The 24,878-nt window shown below is 35.1% G+C and overlaps 1 protein-coding gene across 3 annotated transcripts in view; it reads left to right on the forward strand.

Annotated features, from left to right (window-relative positions):
- The window catches only part of ARHGAP6 (Rho GTPase activating protein 6), a 583,013-nt gene that overhangs the window by 539,833 nt on the left and 18,302 nt on the right, over positions 1 to 24,878 (forward strand). For all 3 annotated transcript variants that reach the window (XM_074300011.1, XM_074300012.1, XM_074300013.1), the window contains exons 8-9: positions 454 to 602; positions 12,033 to 12,212. In XM_074300011.1, the coding sequence (XP_074156112.1) occupies positions 454 to 602; positions 12,033 to 12,212 (329 nt within the window). The remainder of the gene's footprint in view (positions 1 to 453; positions 603 to 12,032; positions 12,213 to 24,878) is intronic.

The raw sequence follows: 24,878 nt of genomic DNA on the forward strand, positions 1-24,878 counted from the left end.
CAATGAATCTTCCTGATAACATATTTTATTGTAATTGGCTTCCTTTGTAATCCTGTGCATTTTTAAAATAAATACATAATGTAAATACATATTAATTAATAAAATATAAATAAGGAAAATATTATTCTGAGAAGAAGCCAATAAGTTTCACTAGATTAACTAGATTATCATGCAAAAAGGTTAAAAACTTTTATATATATATATATATCTATCCTTTCTAATCCCCTAATAGCCAACATCCTCCTTTACAAACTCTTATATTTAATAATATTTTGTTTATGTTTATTAACTTTATAGTTGTGTTGTGCATAAGAATTTAAGCTCCTTGAAGGTAGGGATTGTTTAATTCTTTGTTCTTGTATCCTCAGCACTTAGTAGAGTGCCTGCCATATAGCAGGCTTCTAATCATGTTTATTGCTTTTTAGAATTAGCCTGCTTTTTTCTTTGCCTTAGTGTTAGATCCTGAGGAGCAGCTAAGCACCTTACAGCTTCTCATCTACCTTCTACCTCCCTGCAATTGTGACACCCTCCATAGATTGTTGCAGTTCCTCTCCACAGTGGCTAGACATGCAGAAGACAATGTCAACAAAGATGGACAAGAGGTATGTTTGTTCCATTCAGACTTTGGGAGAGGTTTGTGTAATTCACATATTTGAAGAGTATTTAAAAAAAAACGATAACTATGATGTGAAAATTTACTTGGGGAAGATGACTATGTTTTTTTAGTCCATTCCCTTGGTTCTAAAATGTCATTCATCTCATGAGATCACAGCACTAGAGCTAAAAGAGACCACAAAAGTTATGTAGTCCAATTAGACCTCTCATTTTATAGTTAAGGAACCTGAAATTCAGGGAAGTTGTGATGTGTGCAAGGTCATTCAAGGTCACACAAAAGCAGGTCTTCTGAATCCGGAGCCAGGGAATACTCTTTCCACTATACATATGGTGCAAACAATGTTATGCTTATCACTGTTCCTTTGAAGAATTCAAAGTCAATCAGTCAATTGACAAGCATTTATTAAGGGATTACCATGGATTAATGATAGTACTGAGTGCAGGAGACACAAAGAAAGGAAAAAAATAAAACCTCTTCTAGCATTCAAGGAGCTCAACATCTAATGGCAATTTACAAATAATTAAGTACTATAAACAAAAGTAGAGGATAAGTTGAGAATAATCTCAGAGACAAGGTATAAAAATAAGATAAAAAATTGGGAAAAGCATTTTTGCCAAAGATGGAACTTTAGCTCAGACTCTTTATTTTTTTTAATTTTATTTATTTATTTTAAATTTGTGAAATAAAAAAGCATTTTCATAACATGGTGTAATTTTAAAAGTTATATTATACATGAAACTTCAAATCTTGCTATTGTTCAACTTGCTATTATTTTAAATATATAACAACTAATATAAACATGTATATAATATATATGAATATATGCTAGTTATATAAATTTCTTTTTTCTTTCTTCCTTTCTTTTTCTTTCCTCTTCCATCCTAGAGATGTCTATCATTACACACAAATATGTGTATATTATACATATATAGAGAGATATACATATATGTATATGTGTATTTGTAAAATCATTCTATATATATTTTTATTTATTAGTTCTTCCTCTAGACACAGATAGTTATCTTCCTTCATAGCCATATAATTAAGAGGGGGATTTATAAGATTTAAAACAGCTTCTTCACTCAAAGTTATTCATAAAAACAATATTGCTGTTAGCTGAGACTTAAAGGAAGACAGGAAGAAGAGATGAGGAGGCACTGAGTTCCAGGTGTGAGGTACTGTCTGTAAAAATACCCAGATCAGATAATATCATAGTCAGAGAACAAGAAGACTAATGTCCTTGTATAGCTTTGAAAAGGAGAAAAGTGTAAGAAGACTTGAAAAGTAGGAAGAGGCCAGGCTTTGAAAACCAAAACAGAATTTCAATCAAATCTCTATTGCGGATTATCAGCGAATGCCCAAGAGAGAATTAAAAGTCAATCACAGGATTTTATGTTTGATCCTGGAAATAATAGGGAATCCACAGGAGGTTATTGAATGGGGAGGTTTATATGACCAGACCTCTTCTTTAGATATATTGTCCTCTGAGTTAGAAGATTGTTTGAAAATTCATTATATTTTAAGTAGTGATATTTTACTCCGTACATTGAGGAAGATTTTCTTTCTGTGTGGAAGACCGTGGGTCTGGGAGATGCAAAGTTTAAAACTTGCACATGAATGGCCCAAATGTTGGAGAAAGGGTAGTAAGAGAGAATACAAGAATTGATACTCCCTATCTAGTGAATTTATTAGTCTTCTGAGTAACTAGTTTCTTACCTATCTGGGCCAAGTTCTCTGCTGCATTCCATGTGGCACTTAAAGGGAGAAGGAACAAACATGTATTAAATATCTATTATGTGCCAGGTATTTTACAAATATTATCTCATTAGCCCCCAAACAACTGAGTGAGGCAAGTGCTATTGTTTTGCCTTTCTTTACAGATAAGGAAACTGAGACAGACAAAGGTTACATAATTTGGGCCAGGGTCGAGGCCAGATTTGATGTTGTGGCTTCCTGAGTCCAGGTCCAATCAGTGTTCTGTCTACTAGATGTCTCTTGAAGACAATTCACAGTAACTGTATATCTATACACTTATGCCAGAAGCTACATATTTTGGCCAGGGATTCTGGAAGATATAGTTAGAAGGAGAAACAAACAAACAAAAAAAAGTATGTATGAGAACAGTCTTCTTAAGCATGGTGTATTGAAAAGAACGCTCAAGGTAGACTCAGGAGATAATGGGTTTGGATGCATGCTATATTGAATGCTAGATTAACTAACTAGTGAGCCTGACTTCTTAATATGTCTCTGAACTTCAATTCCATAATCTGCAAAAATAATAAGCAATGCATCTGCATAGCTTATAAACAGTCCTTTGTAAATGGTAAGCTGTTATATGAATGTGAACTATTATTGTTTCTCTTTGGTGAGAAAACAATGTAATACCTCCTCCCCATCAAAATCCATCCTCGGAAGTAAAGAGGAGAATGGAATGTTTCATTTAATATACAATTATCCTTTTCCTTTATCTTCTTCATGGTTTATTTTCCTTTTACTATGTTTTTTTTTTTTTCCAAAACATGACCACTATGGAAATATGTTTTATATAATTGCACATATATAACCAATTTAAAATTCTTATCTTTTTAGGGAGGGGAAGGAGATAATTTGGAACTCATTTTTAATGAGTGTTTAAAATTGTCTTTACATGTAATTGGAAAAAATAAGAATGCCATTTGAAAAGAAAAAAAATAGAAGATTTAAAGTTAGAAGTTCTATATTTCCCGATTTAGGGAATTAGTTTGCTATGAAAGTTAGCTTGTCCATCTTTCATAAGGCTACTACATATTATGTGGGGTTAATCACTTAATTAAGAAGAATTTATTAAGGACTAAATGCTGAAATTACAAAGACAAAAACAAAGTTCCTGGTCTTAAGTAACTAATATTCTAATAATAGAGACAATGTGTAAAGGTATATACACATTTTTATTGTTATTCAGTAGTTTCAATTATGTCCACCTCTTTGTGACTCTTTTTGGGGTTTTCTTGGCAAAGATATTAAAGTGGTTTACCATTTCATTCTCCTGCTCACATTCAAAATGAGGAAACTGAGGCAACAGAGTGAGGCAGATTTGAATGACATTTTAATTTGGTTCAGATCACATTGTATTTGACATCTTTGATTTTATGTGACTGGATTTTGACTTCTGAGCTATAGATATAGTAAAAGTTTTAAATTATTCCATATGATTTGGGCAGGAAGAAGAATCCTGTCTCAAGCTATTATTCATTTATTTGACATTTTGCAAATAATGTAGGAAAGGGAGAAAGACACATCAATTTAAAAAAAATGGAAAATCATTTAGGAAAACTAGAATAACACCTGAATCTGCTACTATGTTTTTGATATTTCTATTTAAATGATTATGATAAAATGCCTAGCAACCCTTTAAGGTAAACTTCATAGGTATTATTATTCTGATTTTATAAATTAGGAAATTGAGGCAAGTATCTGACGCTGCATTTGAACCTAATTTTTGTAAATCCCAAATCCATCATTCTCTTTATTATGTCTTGCTTTTCTCGACTTGTCCATGAAAGGGAAACACACACACACACACCATATTAACATATGTTCTATTACTATTTATGTACATATCAGCATATATTATGTTACTATATATAGTATTTCTATAAACATTAGTGTGCGCATGCGCACACATGTGTGTGTGTGTGTGTGTGTGTATGTGTGTAGAGAGAGAAATAAAAAGAGAGGTTGACATGAGAAATAACCAATGAGCCTATAAAGCCTTTCTATTCTTTAATTAGCCTCTTTTAAGATGCAATATTTATTTATTTTTCAACATTTTTTTTCATTTAAAATTTTGAATTCTCGATTCTTTCTCTTCCTTCCATCCCTCCCCCACCTACTGAGAAAGCAAACAATATGATATAATTATACATATGAAATCATGTAAAACATATTTCTATATTAGTCATCACAAAAAAGAAAAAACAAACCTTAACGAAAGTGAAAAAATTATGCTTCAATTTGCATTCAGAGTTCATCAATTCTCTCTTTGGGGAGGGCTGGGATTTTTTCATCACAAGTGCTTTGGAATTATCGTGTAATATTGTATTGATCAGAGTAGCCAGATCTCTAATAGCTGATACAATTACAACATTATTATTACTGGGCACAGTGATCTCTTGGTTCTTCTCATTTCATTTTGCATCAGTTCATATAGGTTTTGATATATTTTGTGCAACACCATCCCCCAGTCACTTTATATCACATAATTTTATTTCTCACAATTATATGCTACAACTTGTTAGCCATTCTCTAACTAATGAGCATCCCCTCAATTTTTATTTCTTTTGCCATCACAAAAAAAGAACTGCTATACATATTTTTGTACATATGTGTCCTCTTCCTTTTTCTTGGATCTCTTTGGAATACAGACCTAATAGTGATATTGCTGGGTCTCGGGGGGGGGGGGGGGGGGAGAGTTTGATAACCGTTGGGCAGAATTCCAGATTATTTTCCAGATACCTGCTTTAATGTTCTAGATCTCCCACTAAATGAATCAGATAACTTCTCTACTATCTAGTGCTTTAGTGTCATCATTTTAAAATGTGAAGATGTTCACTAAAAAAATTCAAATATTCTCTACCTCTAAAAGTCAGTGTATAAAGGCAGTTGATAGAGCACCAGCCCTGGTGGTTCAAATCCAGTTGGACCTTAGTTCAAATCTAGCCTCAGATACTTAACTCTAGCTGTATGACCCTGGGCAAGTCACTTAAACCCAATTGCTTTGTAGAATAATAATTAGAAGTCAACATACAGCTCATGAGAACAAAAAGATGTATCACAAGTGGAATAATTTCCTCAATAAATAGCGTGTGTACAATTCACACACAGCGTGTATACAATACAATTTTGTATAATATGCCATGCGTCCTAAATTCTCTCTTATAATTCACTTACAATGTCTTCTTATCTTTTTAATTGTTTCCACCAAAAAATACTAATTAAAATATTTAGAATCCATAATTTTGTGTCACCTTGTTATTGAAACTCTGGAACCTGATAGGTAGAATAGTTATCTGCCTTAATAACTACCTACTAATAAAAACAATTTTGTTATTTGATCCTGAAACCAAAGAACTGAGGGATGAGATCTCATTGAAATGATTGCATTCTGGGGAAGTGAGAGATACCAAAGAATGTGGAACCATTAGACTAGAAATATATATTGAATATAATTTGAATATAATTGCAAATAAATTGAATATAAATTGCAAAAAACCTGCTGCCAATATTTTTTAGTAACTACTTTTTGTAGTTTTCTCTACAAGAGCTCCATTCTCTTTTTCATCTACAGTGCCTTCTTGCCTTTCTAATTCTTTCCATTGTTAAAATACATATTAAGATTAGTAGCCATAATTTTGTTTCACCAGGTATATCCCCTGCTAGTAGAGCTCTATAATCTGAAAGTAAAATAATCTTCCATTTGTCTATTCCATTGGTGAAGTATTCATTGTGAAAAGTTGCTCTGGAAATTATCTTCAGTAGTACATTGGAAAGAATGCTAAACTTAGATTTGCAAAACCAGGAGTAGAGTTTCAGCTTTGCCACTTAGTAAAAGAAGATATCCTTGAACCTCATTTTTCTCATTGGTTAAATGTATATGATAATAATAGTCAGTTAGGTGGTACAGTGAGTAGAGCCCTGGGCCTGAAGTCAGGAAGACTTCCTGAGTTCATTGTGGCTTCAGACACTTACTAGTTGTATGATTTTGGGCAAGACATTTAATCCTATTTGTCTCAGTTTCTTCATCTCATCTGGAGAATAAAATGGCAAGCCACTGTTAGGATTACTAAGTGAGAACTGAGGTTGTCTGGACATTGACAAGGTGAGAATTCAGGTTTTCTGGACAGTTACGGGGTGGGAACTCAGGTTGACTTGATAGAGGGGGCAAGCTCATTGGCTGGGGTGGTTCTTCCCAGAAGCCCTTGCATTATCCCACGCCCATTCTCTGGGAGGATAAAGAGGACAGCACTCCAGGAAGAGAAGAAGACTCTGAATTGCATCAGGCTTGACGGGGCTCTCTGCAGGAAGGGAAGTCACTTCTTTGGACAAGAGTTAACAGCAACTGCCTGGAGACAACTGTTCGTTACAGGAAGAAGAATCTGTCTGAGAGATTTGAGTAGACACAGCAGATCTCTTCCCAGAGAGCGATCCAGCAGCTTCTGGAGACGACAGCTCGTTACAATTGGCGTCCACACGTGGGGCAAGGACTTTTACTTATCCTGACAAGAGGAGCTAGACCAGACCTTCGCATTTTGGCGCCCGAACAGGGACAGACACAGTCCTGATTCCAATGGAAAAGCTTCCGATCTAGATCTCAGTCTCTCTGACCCAGAACCGTGAGTAACGAGGAAACTTTGTTAAAGATTAAGTGAGCGTGCTAATAGATAAATAAGGAACTTAACTTGTTAAGGGATAAACCAGGAATCTCTTATAGCTGAAATGGGGCAGATGTTAGCTATATTCAATCCCTGGACCTCAGCCGACTCAACCCCAGCCCCAGAAGCAACCTCAGCTCCATTCAGGAGTGGTACTATAGAGAGTATAATCAACATAATTGAGGAGCAGAGTTTACTTGTAACCTGGGTACAGATTGCTAAACTCTTGGCTGCATTAAGACGCACATCCCCTTGGTTCTTAGAGGAAGAAAAGATAGATGTAGATAAATGGAAGCTAGTGGGATATGAAATGAAAGAATTTCAAGCAAAAAATGGGCCTCGTTCAATTTCTGCAGAAGTATTTTATATCTACAACATAGTTCAATTAGCCTTAAACTATCAAGCAAGTTGTAGGAGAAGGAAAAGTTCTAAAAATGAACAGAGGAGGAAGTGTGAGGAAAAAAGGAAAGATCAAGATCTTTCCCTAGAGCAAGAGGATTTAAATGAGGAATTATGGTATGATTCTCTTGAAGAAGCTTCAACCCTGCCTAGAGAACAGATTATTGACAGGCCCACATCAACCCCACCTTCAGAGATGGAGGAAGAAAGAGGGGAAGAGGCAGAAACACAAACAGAATTGCCTGTGAAGAAGCCTAAGCCTATGACAAGATTAGAAAAAGCATTGGTTAAAGCTAAGAGAGAAGGACAGGATATAAGTGATTTTATACATGCATATCCTGTGATTGAAAATACTGACTCTGTAGGTAAAAAAAGGAGAAGATATGCACCTTTAGATTTGAATACAATTAAGGATTTGAAAAAAGGTTGTACCCTTTATGGGGCTACATCAGCTTATGTCAAAATGTTACTAGATGGTTTGTCTTATGAAGTCCTAACCCTGAATGATTGGAAATCCATAGCAAGGATATGCCTGGAACCTGGAGAAAATTTATTATGGCTTTCGGAATTTCATGAATTATGTAAAATTCAAGTCAGATGCAATTTGGAAATAGGAGTTAACACACAATTCACTTTTGAGCACTTGGCTGGTGAAGGTCGGTATGGAGAGAATTCGGAACAGATTCATTATACCATGACAATATATGAACAAATTGCCAAGGCTGCAATAAAAGCTTGGGGTGTCCTCCCTGGACAGAAAGATCGCGGAGAGGCTTTCACTAAAATACAGCAAGGTCCCAATGAACCTTTTGCAGATTTTGTGGGACGTTTGCAAACTGCTGTCAAAAGAACTATTGGAGAAAATTCAGCTACAGAAATAATGACCAGACATCTGGCTAAGGAAAATGCCAACGAGATTTGCAAAAGAATTATATGGGGATTAGACAAAGATGCTCCTTTAGAGGAGATCATAAGACGCTGTGCTACAGTGGGAACAAATGCTTTTTACACCCGGACAATGATGAATGTGGAAAGACAGGGTCCCTCCTGGCAAGGGACTTCTAGAGAAACTCGGCGATGTTTTCAATGTGGAAAAATTGGGCATCTAAGAGCTCAGTGTAGGTATGGAGATACAGTGAGAGACAGGGTGAAAGAAGACCTAAAACCCCATGTCCAAAATGCAACAGAGGATTCCATTGGGCATCAGAGTGTAGAATAATTCAGGGAAATGGGATGAGGAGCCCAGGTCCAGGGCCCCAGGCAAAAAAGACTTGGGGCATGATGGCAGCTGATGTTACACCCAAGAACCTTAGAAGGCCAGGACTCTGATTTAATCAATCAGCAGAGAAGCAATCACATGGCAGAAAGGGATTACCTGATAAGTCAGTCAAAGGCAATCAGATTGCAAAAATGGATTACACTTGGGGAGAATACAGGCCTTTTAAACCAACAGGGCTGTGCCCGATGCAAACAACTCCAAGTAATTGTCAGATGATGAGAAGAGATTAAGAAAGTGGTAAATAGAAGGAAATTAGATAGGTTAACTGCCTGGGAGAGAGGGTTTGCTTGTATTTCTTCAGCAGGAGAAGAATCAGATGGGTGCCAACGAGTCATATTCGCCTTGTCCACCAGAGAGAGACAGAAAAAGAGAAAGACCTCAAATAAAGGAGAAGATCTAAGAAACATCTGACACTGAAAGAGCATGGATAATAAGAAGACTGTTAAAGAACTTTAAAAACCAGCAGGAATCATTGGACTTCCTCACACAAGATGAGAATAATGGACAATGGACTTATGGACATTTATAAATTTTCAATTTATGATTATTTGATTATGTTATATACTTCTAGCATGTGTTACGTTACTATATTACTATGTGCTTATGTAATTTATGTAATTATCTGTAATACTTCCCATATTGATGGATTTATGTTTCAAGGTCATTTATGTAATTATCTGTAATACTTCCCATATTGATGGATTTATGTTTCAAGGTCATGACTGTCCTATGTTCTAAATCAAAAGAAAGGGGGAGATGTTAGGATTACTAAGTGAGAACTGAGGTTGTCTGGACATTGACAAGGTGAGAATTCAGGTTTTCTGGACAGTTACGGGGTGGGAACTCAGGTTGACTTGATAGAGGGGGCAAGCTCATTGGCTGGGGTGGTTCTTCCCAGAAGCCCTTGCATTATCCCACGCCCATTCTCTGGGAGGATAAAGAGGACAGCACTCCAGGAAGAGAAGAAGACTCTGAATTGCATCAGGCTTGACGGGGCTCTCTGCAGGAAGGGAAGTCACTTCTTTGGACAAGAGTTAACAGCAACTGCCTGGAGACAACTGTTCGTTACAGGAAGAAGAATCTGTCTGAGAGATTTGAGTAGACACAGCAGATCTCTTCCCAGAGAGCGATCCAGCAGCTTCTGGAGACGACAGCTCGTTACAAGCCACTCCAATAGTTTTGTCAAGATGATCCCAAATGGGATCACAAAAAGTTGGACACAACTAATCAACAAAAACAAATATAATAAATAATATATTAAACAAATTATGATGATGACAGTGAACTCACATTTCTGTAGTGATTTAGCATTTTGAAATCTGCTTTCTTTGGTACCCTATGAGATTAAATAGTTATATATAATATATTATTTGTATATATTATGATATCATTTATAATTTATTACATACTATAAATGTTATTATTCATAATTTATAAAAAAGGAGTCAGGGAGATGAATAAGCTTAATAGTATAGGGTCATATAGTTAGAAAGTAAGAATCACAACTTGAACTTATTTCTTTTGATTTCAAAATCAAAATTCTATTTTCCACATTACAGGGATATAAGAAAAAAATACATTTTGAAAGTTGTAAAATACTCTATAGTTATAAACTACCACATGATTGTCTAGGTTGTCTTTTCAGTTTCTGGACTTTTGATCTGGAATTTCACCAGTGTAGGGAACTGCTAGTATTAAGACCTCCTTCCACTGATGCAAATCAACAAATTGTAACTTAGAATTGCCTGGATTGCTAAGTGTTTATCCAGGTCTTCCTGGTTCCAAAGCCTATCTATTCTATTCATTATATTATACTATTTCTCTGCAGATAAGTAATGATTTAGATAATTCAAAATTTATAATTCCCCCATGGGTTTATATCATCCAGATTAACCATGTAACTGTCAGGCTTCTGATGCACATTCACTTTTTTTTTTTTTTTTTTTTTTTTTGCCCAGGCTAAAAAATATATAGGATTAGATAATAATTATAGGCTTTGCAAAACTTTATTGTCCCAGGTTTTCTAAAACAAACCAAAAAATACTGCCAAACCACAACACCCATAATACAGTGATCAGCAGCTGGAATTTTTTTTTTTGAGGTTTTGCTGGAAATATTTCCTACTCTCATTATAGAAAAAGAATATGGGCACAAGGGAGCTTATATTTATTGTATGATTATTCTTATTCTGTACATTCTTTTTTTAAAATCCTTTTAAAAAGCTATGAAATTAGTTTCTAATGATACTTTAAAATATAATACTCAAAAAGCCTTGAAATTATATATTGTAATTTGATCCCTCATTTAAATTTAATTGTTTTTTCCATAACACATAATCTTCAAATGGTAAAAATGCTACTGCCCTTGACATATTTTAAGGAAAGAATAGAGAAACAGAAGAGAGGCTGGACGGGTTGGAAGGAATGAAACAACTGTCTAAGCACTATTTTCTTTGAATCCCCACTGCTTACCCAACAGATTACTTGAACTTGGCTTTGGCCCATTCACCTGAAAACAGCCTTGCTTTCTAAAAATAAACCAGCCACAGTACCATGCTGGAAGTGCCAGGCCAGATGCCAACCCGGTAGTTTGCAAGGAAAGAATAGGGCTCAATTTAATTTTTTAAAGTACCATTCAGAGCCTTTGAGTTTGACATTTTGAACCTAATCCAAGATTTCCTTGGCTTGCAAGGACAAATGAAGTTCATTCCAAGAATGAAGAGTGTCACCTATCAGCAAATGATATTCTCAGCAATCAGAGAAGGGTTCCTGGGTTTCCAACTAATCTAGGCCAGTAAAATATGAACTCTATTAGAATAATAAATAGGAAGAAGAGTAAAGTTATGTTTTCTTAACTACAGGCTAGGTAAGAGCATGACAAAACTTACCAGACATTTTCAGAATTGGCAACAAAGTTCTCCTAGTTCTTATTTTGATGAATTTTGCTTAAGGAAATGGAAAATAAAGATACTTAGCAGGAAGCATGAAACTAGAGAATCTGGATTCAAATTCTGTCTCTGTTTACTTCCTATATAATTTTATCCTCTGTACATCAGTTGCTTCATCTGAAAAATGGTAATATGGTTGTTGGACTATGCCTCTAAGGCCCCATCCCCTCTCTGCATATGGTCAATCAATCAGAAACCATTTATTAAGTGTCTACTATATGTCTACTCTGTGCTAAACATTATGATGCATCAAATAGGAATTTTGCAGACAATGTAGGGGGAGGAAAACTGAACAGAAAAGAAAGAGTAGTAATGATTGAGGCACTACTAAGGACTCTGCAAAGCTAAACCATTAACTTATATTTGTTATTGTTGCCCTAGGTCACTGGAAACAAAATGACATCACTTAACTTGGCCACTATCTTTGGTCCTAACCTGCTGCACAAGCAGAAATCTTCAGACAAAGAGTTCTCAGTCCAGAGTTCGGCCCGAGCAGAAGAAAGCACAGCTATCATTGCTGTTGTACAAAAGATGATCGAGAGCTATGAAACCCTTTTCATGGTAGGTGACTATTTCTTTGCTAATTGATTTTTATTTTCTGCTTCAAGAAAATCAAAAATAACTCATCTTCCAGCTTCCTTCTAAATAGGAATGTTGTTATTCAGTCATTTTACTTGAATTTGACTTTTTGTGATCCCATTTGAGGTTTTCTTGATAAAGATAATGGAATAGTTTGCTGTTTCCTTCTCCAGTTCACTTTGTAGGTGAGAAACTGAGGCAAACAGATTAAGTGATTTGCTCAATCACACAGCTGTTAAACATCTAAAGCTATATTTGAACTCAGGAAGGTGAAGCTTCCCGACTCCAGGTTGGGCACTCTTTCTACTACACCACCTAATTACTTGGGCAATAAATTCAATTTATAGCTAAGATAAAATTTAATCCAGGTATGGTGATAAAAATAATGGCTTTGATTGTAAACAAGCAAGTTAGATCTTTTTCATCCAAATTCCATATGGTCCCATCAGATCCTCAAGGAGACCTATTCCTGCAATTCCTCAAAATATTTTTGGAACTTCTATCAGAGTCCATCGCACATTCTTTGAAATATTCTCAATTATGGTAAACCTTTATCCTTTAAGTAGAAATTTAATTTTCCTTAATAGTCAAAAGTCATTTGCAGCCAAAGCTTGTGAATCAGCTGTAGAATACTGGTTTTGTTCCAAAACATTGGAATAAAGCATAATGTAAACTAAAAAAAGCTCTCATGGAGAAAAAGAGCTCTGATGGGAGACAGCTGTGGAAAGAGTATTGGTCCTGAAGGTGGAGAACCCGTATTCAAATCCCAACTCTTGGTGTTTATTATTTGTGATACTTTAGGCACATCTGTCTTAGCTCCATCTGAAAAATAGGGGCTTTGGACTACATGGCTTTGTGATCCTCTCTAACTCTATCTAGAAACATAAGATCATTTTTCTAGATGGACCCAAAAAAAAACCCATCTCACTATAGAAGTGGAAATAATAAGAAGTATTGAGCAGAAGTAAAAGCAATAAGTTTGGGAGTGTATTTGTTTGCTCATTCATTTGACAAGCATTTATTAAGCACTTAATATGTATCAGATGCTATACTAAGTGGATGGCTCAATTTAAGAGAAAAACTTAATAATAAGAGTTTTCTAAAAGCAGAAAAAACTGCTTCAGAGGATAATGGATTACCTTTCCTTGGGATCTCTGGGTAAAGGCTGGATGACCACCTATATTTGTAGAATGGGAACCTTTTTCAGATATAGGTTGAACTAGATACTTCTTAAATGCAGATTGTGACTGATTCTGAATTTACTCCTTTTATATTGTTCAGAGGAAATTTCCCAGTCCTGCAGTCTCAAAACTGAGATATCATCTTGGACTCCTCTCTGTCTCTCACTCTGCCATCCCATATCCAAGTTATTGCTAAGTCTATCCATTTTCCCTTTGCACATCTCTCAGATATGCTCTCTTCTTTCTTCTGACATTGCCAGCACCAGTCTAGTACAACCACTCATCACTTCTTTCAATAGTCTGGTAGTAGGTATACCTATCTCAAGTGTCTTCTCACTCCAGTTCATTCTCTATTCAACCATTAAAGTGATTTTCTTAAAATACTAGTCTAATCATGTCTCCCCTAGTCCTTCACTCAGGAAACTTCAGTAGTTTCCTGTTGCTTTCAGGAACAAATACAAAATCCCTTGTTTGGCATTCAAAACCTTTCATAACTAGCCCCTCCTACTTTTCCAGCTTTCTTACAATTTATTCTCCAGTATATACTCTTCAATCCAGTTATATTGGCTTTCTAGTTATTCTACAAATAAGACACTCTAGCTCTTCATTCCAAGTACTTTATCTGTCCTTCAGGCCTAGAATGCTCCCTCCTCTTCTCCAACTATGAGCTCTCTGGCTTTAAGTTCCAAGTTAAAAAAAAAAATTACTTGATACCTTCCCAAATCCTTTTTAATTCTAGTGACTTCCCTCTTTAAGTTATTTTCTATTTATCCTGTACATAGGTTGCATGTTGTTTCCCCCATTAGATTGTTAAGTTTTTTTGATAGCAGTAACTGTCTTTTGATTGCTTTAGTACCCTGATGGATACATAATGGGTGCTTAATAAATGTTGATTGATTAATTAAGACTTCAAGGATTTCTGTGTAATTAGTACAGCTGTTTGGGTTTCTGGATGATAATGCTGCTAATGTCATAAAATGAAGCCTTTATTGTCTTCATGTAGATTTTTGGCATGTGTATTACTTAGGCTCTTGAAAATATTCATGTCTATTTACTTCAAACTGTTATCAATTTTGCTAGAGTTTAGTCTTTGATTTTCCAGTTACCTCTGTGCCAGTTACTAGTATCTTTCACCAACTGGCAAAATGAATTAAAATTAACACACAAATGAATTTTAAATCACAGGACCAAAAGGTATGTAGGCTTTGGAGACTTTTCTAGATTAATAGTAAACATATATGTCCATCCAAAAATAGCTTCTTTAAAATTACATTTTTGAATAGTACTTATGTAGAAGCTCAAATTTTTAAGAAAGGAAAATCAGCATTGACTTGGTATCTTTCCTAGGCCTCAATGGACTAGACTGACAGGCCACTAATCTAATATCACTGAACCTAGAACATAGCCATTATCCAGTGATTCTGGCTTCCTTGCCATTCCTCATATAAGACATTTCATTTTCCAACATTTTCATTGATTTTCTCCCATTTCAGAATATTTCTCCTTTCTTCTCTTCTCCTCTGCCTCCAAGTTTTCCTGGTTGTCCTTTAGTCTCATTTGAAATTCTCTGCTGTAAAAAGTTCTTTTCCAATTAGTATGGCAGAAATTAGATATGGATCCACACTTAACACCATATACCAAGATGAGATCAAAATGGGTCCATGATTTAGACATAAAGAATGAGATCAAAAATAGATTATAGGAACAGAGAATAGTCTACCTCTCAGACCTGTGGAGGAGGAAGGAATTTATGACCAGAAGAGAACTAGAGACCATTATTGATCACAAAATATAAGATTTTGATTACATCAAACTAAAAGTTCCTGTACAAACAATACTAATGCAAACAAGATTAGAAGGGAAGTAACAAATTGGGAAAATATTTTTACAGTTAAAGGTTCTGATAAAGGCCTCATTTCCAAAATATACAGAGAATTGATCCTAATTTATAAGAAATCAAACCATTCTCCAATTGATAAATGGTCAAAGGATATGAACAGACAATTCTCAGATGAAGAAATTGAACTATTTCTACTCATATGAAAGAGTGTTCCAAATCACTATTGATCAGAGAAATGCAAATTAAGACAACTCTGAGATATCACTACACACCTGTCAGATTGGCTAAGATGACAGGAACAAATAATGATGAATGTTGGAGGGGATGTGGGAAAACTGGGACACTAATACATTGTTGGTGGAGTTGTGAAAGAATCTGGTCATTCTGGAGAGCAATTTGGAACTGTGCCCAAAAAGTTATCAAACTGTGCATACCCTTTGATCCAGCAGTGCTACTACTGGGCTTATATCCCAAAGAAATACTAAAGAGGGGAAAGGGACCTGTGTGTGCCAAAATGTTTGTGGCAGCTCTTTTCGTAGTGGCTAGAAACTGGAAGATGAATGGATGTCCATCAATTGGAGAATGGTTGGGTAAATTGTGGTATATGAATGTTATGGAATATTATTGCTCTGTAAGAAATGACCAGCAGGAGGAATACAGAGAGGCTTGGAGAGACTTACATGAACTGATGCTGAGTGAAATGAATAGAACCAGAAGATCGCTATACACTTCAATGTTGTATGAGGATGTATTCTGATGGAAGTGGATATCTTCAACATAAAGAAGATCCAACTCACTTCCAGCTGATCAATGATGGACAGAAATAACTACACCCAGAGAAGGAACACTGGGAAGTGAATGTAAATTGTTAGCACTACTGTCTATCTACCCAGGTTATTTATACCTTTGGAATTTAATACTTAATGTGCAACAAGAAAATGGGATTTACACACATATATTGTATCTAGGTTATATTGTAACACATGTAAAATGTATGGGATTGCCTGTCATCTAGGGGAGGGAGTAGAGGGAGGGAGGGGATAATTTGGAAAAATGAATACAAGGGATAATGTTATTAAAAAAAATTACTCATGCATATATACTGTCAAAAACAATTTATAATTATAAAATTTAAAAAAAAAAGTTCTTTTCCAGGCCTCCTTAATGGCAGACCTTCTCTTTGACATTATCTCCAATTTGTGATGTTTAAAAAGTTCAAGATACATACTTTCTCAGTAATTAATCATTTAATAATAATGCTAGTATATTACCAATAAAAAGGATCAGTGACACCTTTGAATGCCAAAGACAAATTATGGTGCTAGGCTTACAGTTTAAATGCACTTGAAAAAGGAGGTGTTCTTGAGGATAGCATTAAATTTGATTGGCTATTAATGCAAGAATGAATATTATAAAGAAAAGTAGACCTATTTCAATGAAGGGGGGGGGGATTTTGATTATGTAATTTACTTCTAAATTTCCCAGTCTTGGGAAGCTTGATCAAAGAATTTATCACTGTCCTTCAGAGACTGAACAATAGACTTCTTAAAAAATCCTGAACCTAATTCAACAATTAATAATTAATATGAGAGAGAGATAAACATTTCTCTCTAACTTATATATATCTTGTTTGTATTTAGTTGTTTGCATATTGTCATCCATTAGACTGTAAGTACCTTTAAAACAGAGGATGTATTTTGCCTTTCTTTGTATTCCCAGCACTCAGCACAGTTCCTGGTACACAACAGATTCTTAAATGCTTGGTGACTTGAAGACAGACAGAGGAGGAAGGAGGCAGGGAGGGAAAAGGAGAAGTAGAAAGGAAAGAAAGGAGAGGAAGAGAAAGAGAGAAAAAGAGAGAGGGGGGAGAGAAGAAGAAGGGAGGGAAGGAGGAAGGAAAAAGACAGCAAATCCTGGAAAGGAACCAGAGAAACAGTGTGGCCCCCCTCCAAAAGCAACTATCATGGAATAAATTCAGACTCCTAGTTTGCTGAAAATGGAGGGGAGTAGATTGTGAGAGATCAGGGAAGAAAAGAAGAGGAAAAAAGACAATAGAGAATTGCTATTTGCATTGAAGAGAAAAGAAAATCAGAAGCATAATGTTGCCTATTTTGTGGCTCTCAAATGAGAGGAAAAGAATGGGGGATACCTTCTACTGGCGCCAATTATGTTGCAAGCAGAATCATCTCCCTAGTGAAAAGAGAAATGAAGAAATTTAGAAGATCTGGATTCAAATCCTGCCACTGTGGTTTACTTCTTATATGAGCATCACAAGAGTTTGTAAAAATGAAATTGAACTAGATAGTATCTTCAAACTCCACATCTTTAATCCTATGATTCAATGATATACATGGGTAAAAGGACTTCCTATGGAGGTCTTTGAAAATAAATCAAGCTAATGACTTTTTACTTTATCAGGACCATAATCATTTAAGTGAATAGTTTAACATGACTTTTCCATGAAATCTGAAAAGAAAAAAAATGAAAAAACAAAGAAATCTAAGAGCAACTTCTTATTGCAACTAAGCATTCTCTGAAAGCTGATCCCTCCTGAACTTGGATAATCCCTATTGACTTTGGCAGTGAAATGGGGACCACAATGAAAGGTGTTACTGCTATTAACAAGGGCAAATGCACATTAGTCTTGGGAAAAAACTACACAGAACCCCTAGTCCATCAGAAGGAATCTACATCATATTATAAAAATGCAGTAGCATATTTTTTTCCTACTAGTACAGCTTTCTCAGACACTAAGGGAGGAAAAAACCAAGCCCCACCCCATTCATCCATGATTGCTGGAATGGAGCAGCAAATGTGGGAAGGCCAGGGTGTTCCCATCAAACAGCAGCATCTCTCCGAGCTGGGGAAGAGCACCCTGCACGTGGGAAATTCCAAAGGAGAATTACTGGGAGCAAGGGTCAAATTCTAGGATTAGAGCCTCTGAGCCAAGCTTTGTCTTGTATTCTCTTCTTTAGCTAATGCAAATTGCATTTTTTTAAAGTCTTTTTGGCCAGCATCTGTGCTTGTAAAGTCAAGGAAAGAAGCAAAGCAAATACTCAGTTAATCTAACCAGAAAATACCCCAAACCTAACTGTTGCATTTATCTGGTTATTTATTCAGATGAACTACTTTCCCTCTCCATTTCCCTGGGTAAGGATTGGTTCTAATTTAACATTTCTTTTTGAGAGGTATCTTAGTTTTATAGTCTTAATACCAAAGGAGAAGGAGATCCCATCACAATTGGTACCTTGCAAAAAGGCTATTTTGTGATCCCAGCAGATGGTTCATAGGATCAGGACTTTGTTGATCTGATTACAACAGATTGTTTATATCAAAACAAGTGCTTTTTTTTCTAGTCTCTGTCCATTCAATCTCAATTCAATGTCAATAATGAAAGCACTTTGTATAATAGCAAAAAGAAGAGAAGATTGAATCAGTTTCTAAGTCAGCAAATTCTAGTCCTCAGGTAGATACTTACTAACTGTGGCTAAAGGCAAGGTATGCTACTTTGTTTTATCACTTACCTCTTTGTTGTTGTTGTTCAATCTTTTTAATTGTGTTCTACTTTCTGTGAGCCCATTTGGCTTTTTCTTGGCAGAGAATTTGAAGTGGTTTGCCATTTTCTTCTTCAGTTCGTTGTTCAGATAAAAAACTGAAGCAAACAGATGAAGTGACTTGCTCAGAATTCACACAGCTACTATATGTCTAAAAGCAGATTTGAACTCAGGAAGATGAATCTTCCTAACTCTAAATTTGGTGCTCTAGCCACTATGCCACCTAGTTTCCCCACCTACCTTTTATGAGCTATTAACACTTTTTTATATCCACCTTTTGAGTATAGATTAAGAGCCATAAGGGCCTTCAGAAGCCATCAGATCTAGCTCACTCCTTTAACAGATAAAGAAACTAAGGTCCAGGCAAATTAAGGTACTTCTCAAGGGGTCACACAAGTAGGATTCTGAGATCCATTGTTCTATACACATTTCCCTGCCTCTCAGGAGGTACTTATACTTACTCCTTCAAATATCTCAAATATCAACATAAAACCCATACAAAACTATTGTTCACAAAAATATGATTCTGGAGATCAGAAAAGGAAAGGGGGTAGTTGATATATCTCTAGTCCTCCTCCTTGTAGGTATCGTCACTTCTTAATAGTCTTAAGTCAGAGGAAAGAAGCATTTTTATTTCCAGGTCCTATAGATTGGAAATATGATTTCCAGTGTCCTATGTCAATTACCCAAATGCCACTAGAGCTCATAAGGTGATCTTATCCATTTTTCATGGCAATTATAAGACTGTCCAAACAATATTCTTAATCAAAATAGAAACACTGACTCTGGTGGAAGGGCTCTAGCAACAAAGACTGATTTTGGAGGACCCTGGGAACTGCCCTTCAAAGCAGTTCTGTTAATGACTTTCTCTCTTCAGCTTAGAAACTGTGATTAGCTCCTATTTCTCTCTTCATCTATATATTCTGGGAGAGAAGCCTTAGTCATTCAGGGTTTTTAATTTGTTCTGGAGAACAAACTAACACTGCAGGTGGGCTTTCTTAATTCGAATAGTTTTATTCTTTTATTTTTGGAGGGTTTGTGCTTTCACTGAGACAGGACTGAGAAATGAAAATAAGTTTGTTTTTTTTTCCTTTAGAGACAACTCTGCAATTAAAAAAAAAAAAAAATCCAAAAAAACCAGCATGTTAAGATCTAAAGAGTTCACTTGAAGAGTTAGCAAAAAAAAAAAAAAAAAAAAAAAGGCAATATTTTGATTGACAAGTGATGAAGACGCATCGAACAGAAAGTACAAACTAAAGTTTTGTGGGAAGGTTTGTTTTTTAAATCAGCTTTCTCATGGATGTGTGCTTTTAAAAATGGTTTTTGAAAATCACATTCATAACAATTATCTTTAATTGTTCTGAATACAAATTTCTAGTTGGTAAGAATACAAAAACAGTCATCTTTGAGTCATTTTTTATAGTGTTTATTTCTAAAGTAGCTGTAATGGAGGAAACAAACTCTGTGAAATGTACAGGAGTTCTTTCTGGTGATCCCAGCCTGGAAGAAGAAAGGTATTTTTCAAGCTTCCAGGGATTAAAAGGAAAGGACAATTTTGTTTATACTGATAGCATGACATTTGTACTACTTACAAATAAAGAAACATCTGGGTCAGAGCATGTAACCACAAAACTTGATGAAGAGCTACAAACTAATAATTGTTTTGTTTTTTCTTTCCTCAAGAGCAAATGAGCAATTACACATACATACATATATACATGTATGTGTACATAGAGACATATGGATATGCATATTTACATCAATATTGTTATCTATATGTAGCACCTGTTAAAACAACAAATGGCCTTGCAGTGGAAAGAGTGCTGGACCTGGGATCAGAAAGACTCATCTTCCTGAGTTCAAATCTGATTGCAGTCACTAACTAATTGTATGACCCTGGGCAAATCATCTACCCTATTTGCCTTAGTTTCCTCTTCTGTAAAATATGCTGGAGAAGGAAATGGCAAGTTACTACATTGTCTTTGCTAGGGAAACCCCAGAAGGGATCACAAAGAGTTGTACTTGATTGAAAAACAACTGAATAACAACAGATACATCATATACATTTCTTATTGGCTAGTCACTTTACTCTGTACTATATTTGCTAGGTACTATGGGAAGTTATTCCATGCTCTTGTAGCTTAAACTCATTCCATTTGGAAGGAAGAAAATAAAGGAAGAACCAAGAGGTAAGAAAGTATAACATCATAGCTCTAGAGCTGGAAGAAATTTCAGAGGCCATTTAGACTGACTCCCCAATTTACAAATGAGGAAACTGAGGTCCAGAGAGTTGAAGTGCCATGGTCATGCAAGTGCAAAGTGGAAGAATCAGGATTTGGAATTACTTCCTCTGACCCCAAATCCTTTCCAATGTATCAGGCATTAAAAATCCTTAAAGAATAGAATTTATTCCATTCTGTATTCTACTATTTTTATTTATAATTATATATAAGTAAATAAAAATAAATAAATATAAAATATATTATATTTATATTTATTCTACTATTAAAGAATAGAACAGCAGAAATATGTGCATACATTTGACCATATATATAAAACCAGTGTAACTTGTCACAAATTCTATGGGGGTTTAATTGGAAGGATGAGAGTAACTTGAGCCAAGTCATGATGTGAAAACTTCATAAAGGAATGGCCCTTGGGGGAGGTTTTTGAAGGAGATGGGGTATATGTTTTATTGAAGAGGAAGTAGAAGGGATGTTTCAGATTTGGGAAAAATGGAATGAGCAAATACTCAGACTCCAGGAACACATGAGTCATCTATGAGGACAATAAGTTGGCTTCCTTAGCTGGCTTTCCGAACTGAAATATAGCAAGGATACTGCATTAAAATTGTGGGGGGAGAGGAGAAAAGAAAGGGGAAAGGACAGAAACAAAACAAAGAATGATTCAGGAAAGGTGAGAGAGTGGAAAGATCACTGGATAGGGAATCACAAAACCTCCATTGAAGCCTAGGATCTGCCTATCAGTTGATTCATTGGCCAGACTAAACTTTTTCTCCTCCCTTGACTTTAATTTTCTCATTTCCGTGAGGTAGAATAAATAGAAGATCAACTTTGGAGTCAGGGAGACCTAAGTTTAAATCTTGCCTCTGAAACATATCAGATGTATGGCCATGGGTGAATCATTTAACCTTTCAGTGCTTCAAATATATCTTTAAGACTAAATTTTAAAAATAGAAGTATGCTTAGAATGGTTTTACATGTATAAATATAAATATATTCATTAATCCACTTCTCCACTCTCCCCCTTCCAGCAAATTAGCTCCTCAGCCTATTCCTTTGTTCCCCATATTGGTGCTAGACTTTGTATGTATGACAGATGGGTTTTAGCACACTGAAACCTAGAACCCCAGAGTGTAATAAATCACAATTCTCAGCCTTCCCATAAGTGAATTATAAACATGTATTGCCTCACTCAAGTGGGCTTTCTGTATAAGAATATTAACCATTCAAAGGCTTTTGACCTAAATGTCCATATAGGAAAAAACAAATGGAAGATGAATACTTTCTGTCTGTGTATCAATAGTGTCAAACTCAAATAGAAATAGGGGGCTGCCAAATCATACATAAGGATCCCTGTGGGCCTTATACTGACTTTAAAAACCATATATTAACATTATTTGTATCCTATTAAATTGTTTATTTTTATATTTAAATATATTCATATATATTTATCAAATATATGAATATATTTAACTATATTAATATATATTTATTAAATATATGAATAAATTTTATGTACTTAAATATTTTCTATAATTTAATCTAGTTCAGGTTGTACTTGGGAGTGTTGTGAGTTGCACACCATTTGAGCAAGCATGTTTGACATCTCTGCTCCAGAATATGAAAATACCCTTGTATGTATAACCAATCAAGTTGGTTCATTAGTATATGTGTGTTTGTGTGCATTCTAAGGAAGACACTACAAATGAACAGTGACTTGTACCTAGAATCCAAGAGGAAGAAGATAGGCTAGATTGTGTTTGGGAAATACATTTTCAATGACTTCACACTGCTTCATGAAACAAAATTATTTTAAATGTATATTCTTCTGATGATGCTCTGTGGCTCTGCATCATGGACCTCAGTCTTCAAATAAAAATGGTCACTGATTCAAATAGCATTGGGGAAAATTAGGTTGCAAGTGCAATATATTACCAGTAATCACATTTGCAGAAGTATAAAAGATATCATCTTTGACTGGAAAAGGAGATGGGCCCCTTAATGAACAGAGGACAAGGAACAAAACATTGATTTCCCAAGTGATATCCTCAAAGATTAAAAGACATAGAGGAAAATTCCTTAGCATGTTAGGTAGATATTCTAATGAAAATTTAGTGTAAAACATGAACAAGAATCACACAAGATTATTGAAATCTACACAATTTGAGGAAATAATTTGTTAAGATTACAGACCCAATGAAGAATGGAAATAGAATTATTCCTCGACTCTAGATCCTGCACACACAGAAAACACTTAATGAATTGCCTTTTTTATTGCTTTCAATTTTATCCACACAGGGTATTACTTAAATCTCCCCACAGGGATTACTTAAAGTTGTATTGTTTATACATTGGACTATTTGCTATCTAGGGGAGAGGGTGAGGGAAGAGGGGGGGTGGGAATTGGAGCACAAGGTTTTACAAGATTAATGTTGAAGAATCATCCATTCATATGTTTCGAAAAATAAAAAAGCTTCAACAAAAAATTGTATATTTCCACTGATCCAGTATCATCTCAATAAACATAAATGCTATTTGGAAATTACTCTTTCTTTTCTGTTGTTGTTTATACTCTTTACTGTGTTAAAAAAAATGAAATAAAAATTATCAGTTTTTTTTGTAAATTGCTTTCCATTAAGAAATATAGAATCTCAGCTCTTCATCACTACTGAAAGATGACTCAATACCATTACTCATAGTTCTACCAGTATTCTTGTGAAGTCCCACAATAAAATAAGGTACTTTAAACGCAGGACAGAAAAAGTTTCCAGGCCCAAGAGATCATTCTTTGACCTTCTGTTTAAACAAGAGGAAGATTATTTGGCTTTTACTAATGATAAATCTTGGTTGATTAAGTCTTGGTACTCATTAAACCAATTAAACTAAAAGAGAGTGACTTTGAGCAAAAACAGGCATAGTGAAAACAAATTAAGAAAAGAACTCTTCTAAGAAAAAGATTCTTGGGTCACCCCAGTATAGAGATGATTTTGCATATGACCAATTTAAGTTTATATCCAGACCTCTGAAGGGGAAAACAGTGCATGAAAATATGTAATAGCAAAACAAACAAACAAAGAAAAAAACCACAAGTGATTGTGTATGTGGTGCCATTTTTTTAAAAAGTGAAGTGAACAGAATCAGGAGAAAAATCTATACAATGTCTAAAACACTGTAAAGACAAAGAAGTTTGAATAACTGAAGAACTTTAATCCATGCTGTAACCAACCACTATTCCAGCGGAGTCATGATGAAATATATTCCCCAGGTCCTAGTGAAGTGAATTTAGAGTACAGAATGAGACATGGTTTCTTGACATGACCAGTGTGCATATTTATTTTTGTTTGACTATGCACATTTGTTACAAGAGGTTTTTTTTTTTTTTTTCTTGTTTTCTTTATGGCAAGAATGAGTAAGGGAAGGGAGTGAGAGAAAAAATATAATTTTTGAGTGAAAAAATATAATTTTAAATTAAAAAGATGCATGTTTAATCTATATTGGATTGTTTACTATCTGGGGAAGGTGGGGAAAGTAAGGGAGAAAAATTTAGAACACAGGGTTTTGCAAGGGTGAATTTTGAAAATTATCTTTGCATGTATTTTGAAAAATAAAAAGCTATTATTTTTTAAAAAGATAATGATGGTTAACATTGGAGATGTGAAGATCAGAGTGGCTTGAGAGTCAGCCAAGGTGCCCCCTTTTAACAAAGACTCAGAGTATGATTGCAAAGCAAAAATCTCCTCCTGATAGTTAAAATTGCTTTTTATTTCTGTAGTCTCTCAAAAAAACCATTACATGCCATAATTCCATACTTTTCTAAGCTGTTCTCCCTA

The sequence above is a fragment of the Sminthopsis crassicaudata genome, chromosome 3, assembly GCF_048593235.1.
Source record: "Sminthopsis crassicaudata isolate SCR6 chromosome 3, ASM4859323v1, whole genome shotgun sequence".
Taxonomy (NCBI): domain Eukaryota; kingdom Metazoa; phylum Chordata; class Mammalia; order Dasyuromorphia; family Dasyuridae; genus Sminthopsis; species Sminthopsis crassicaudata.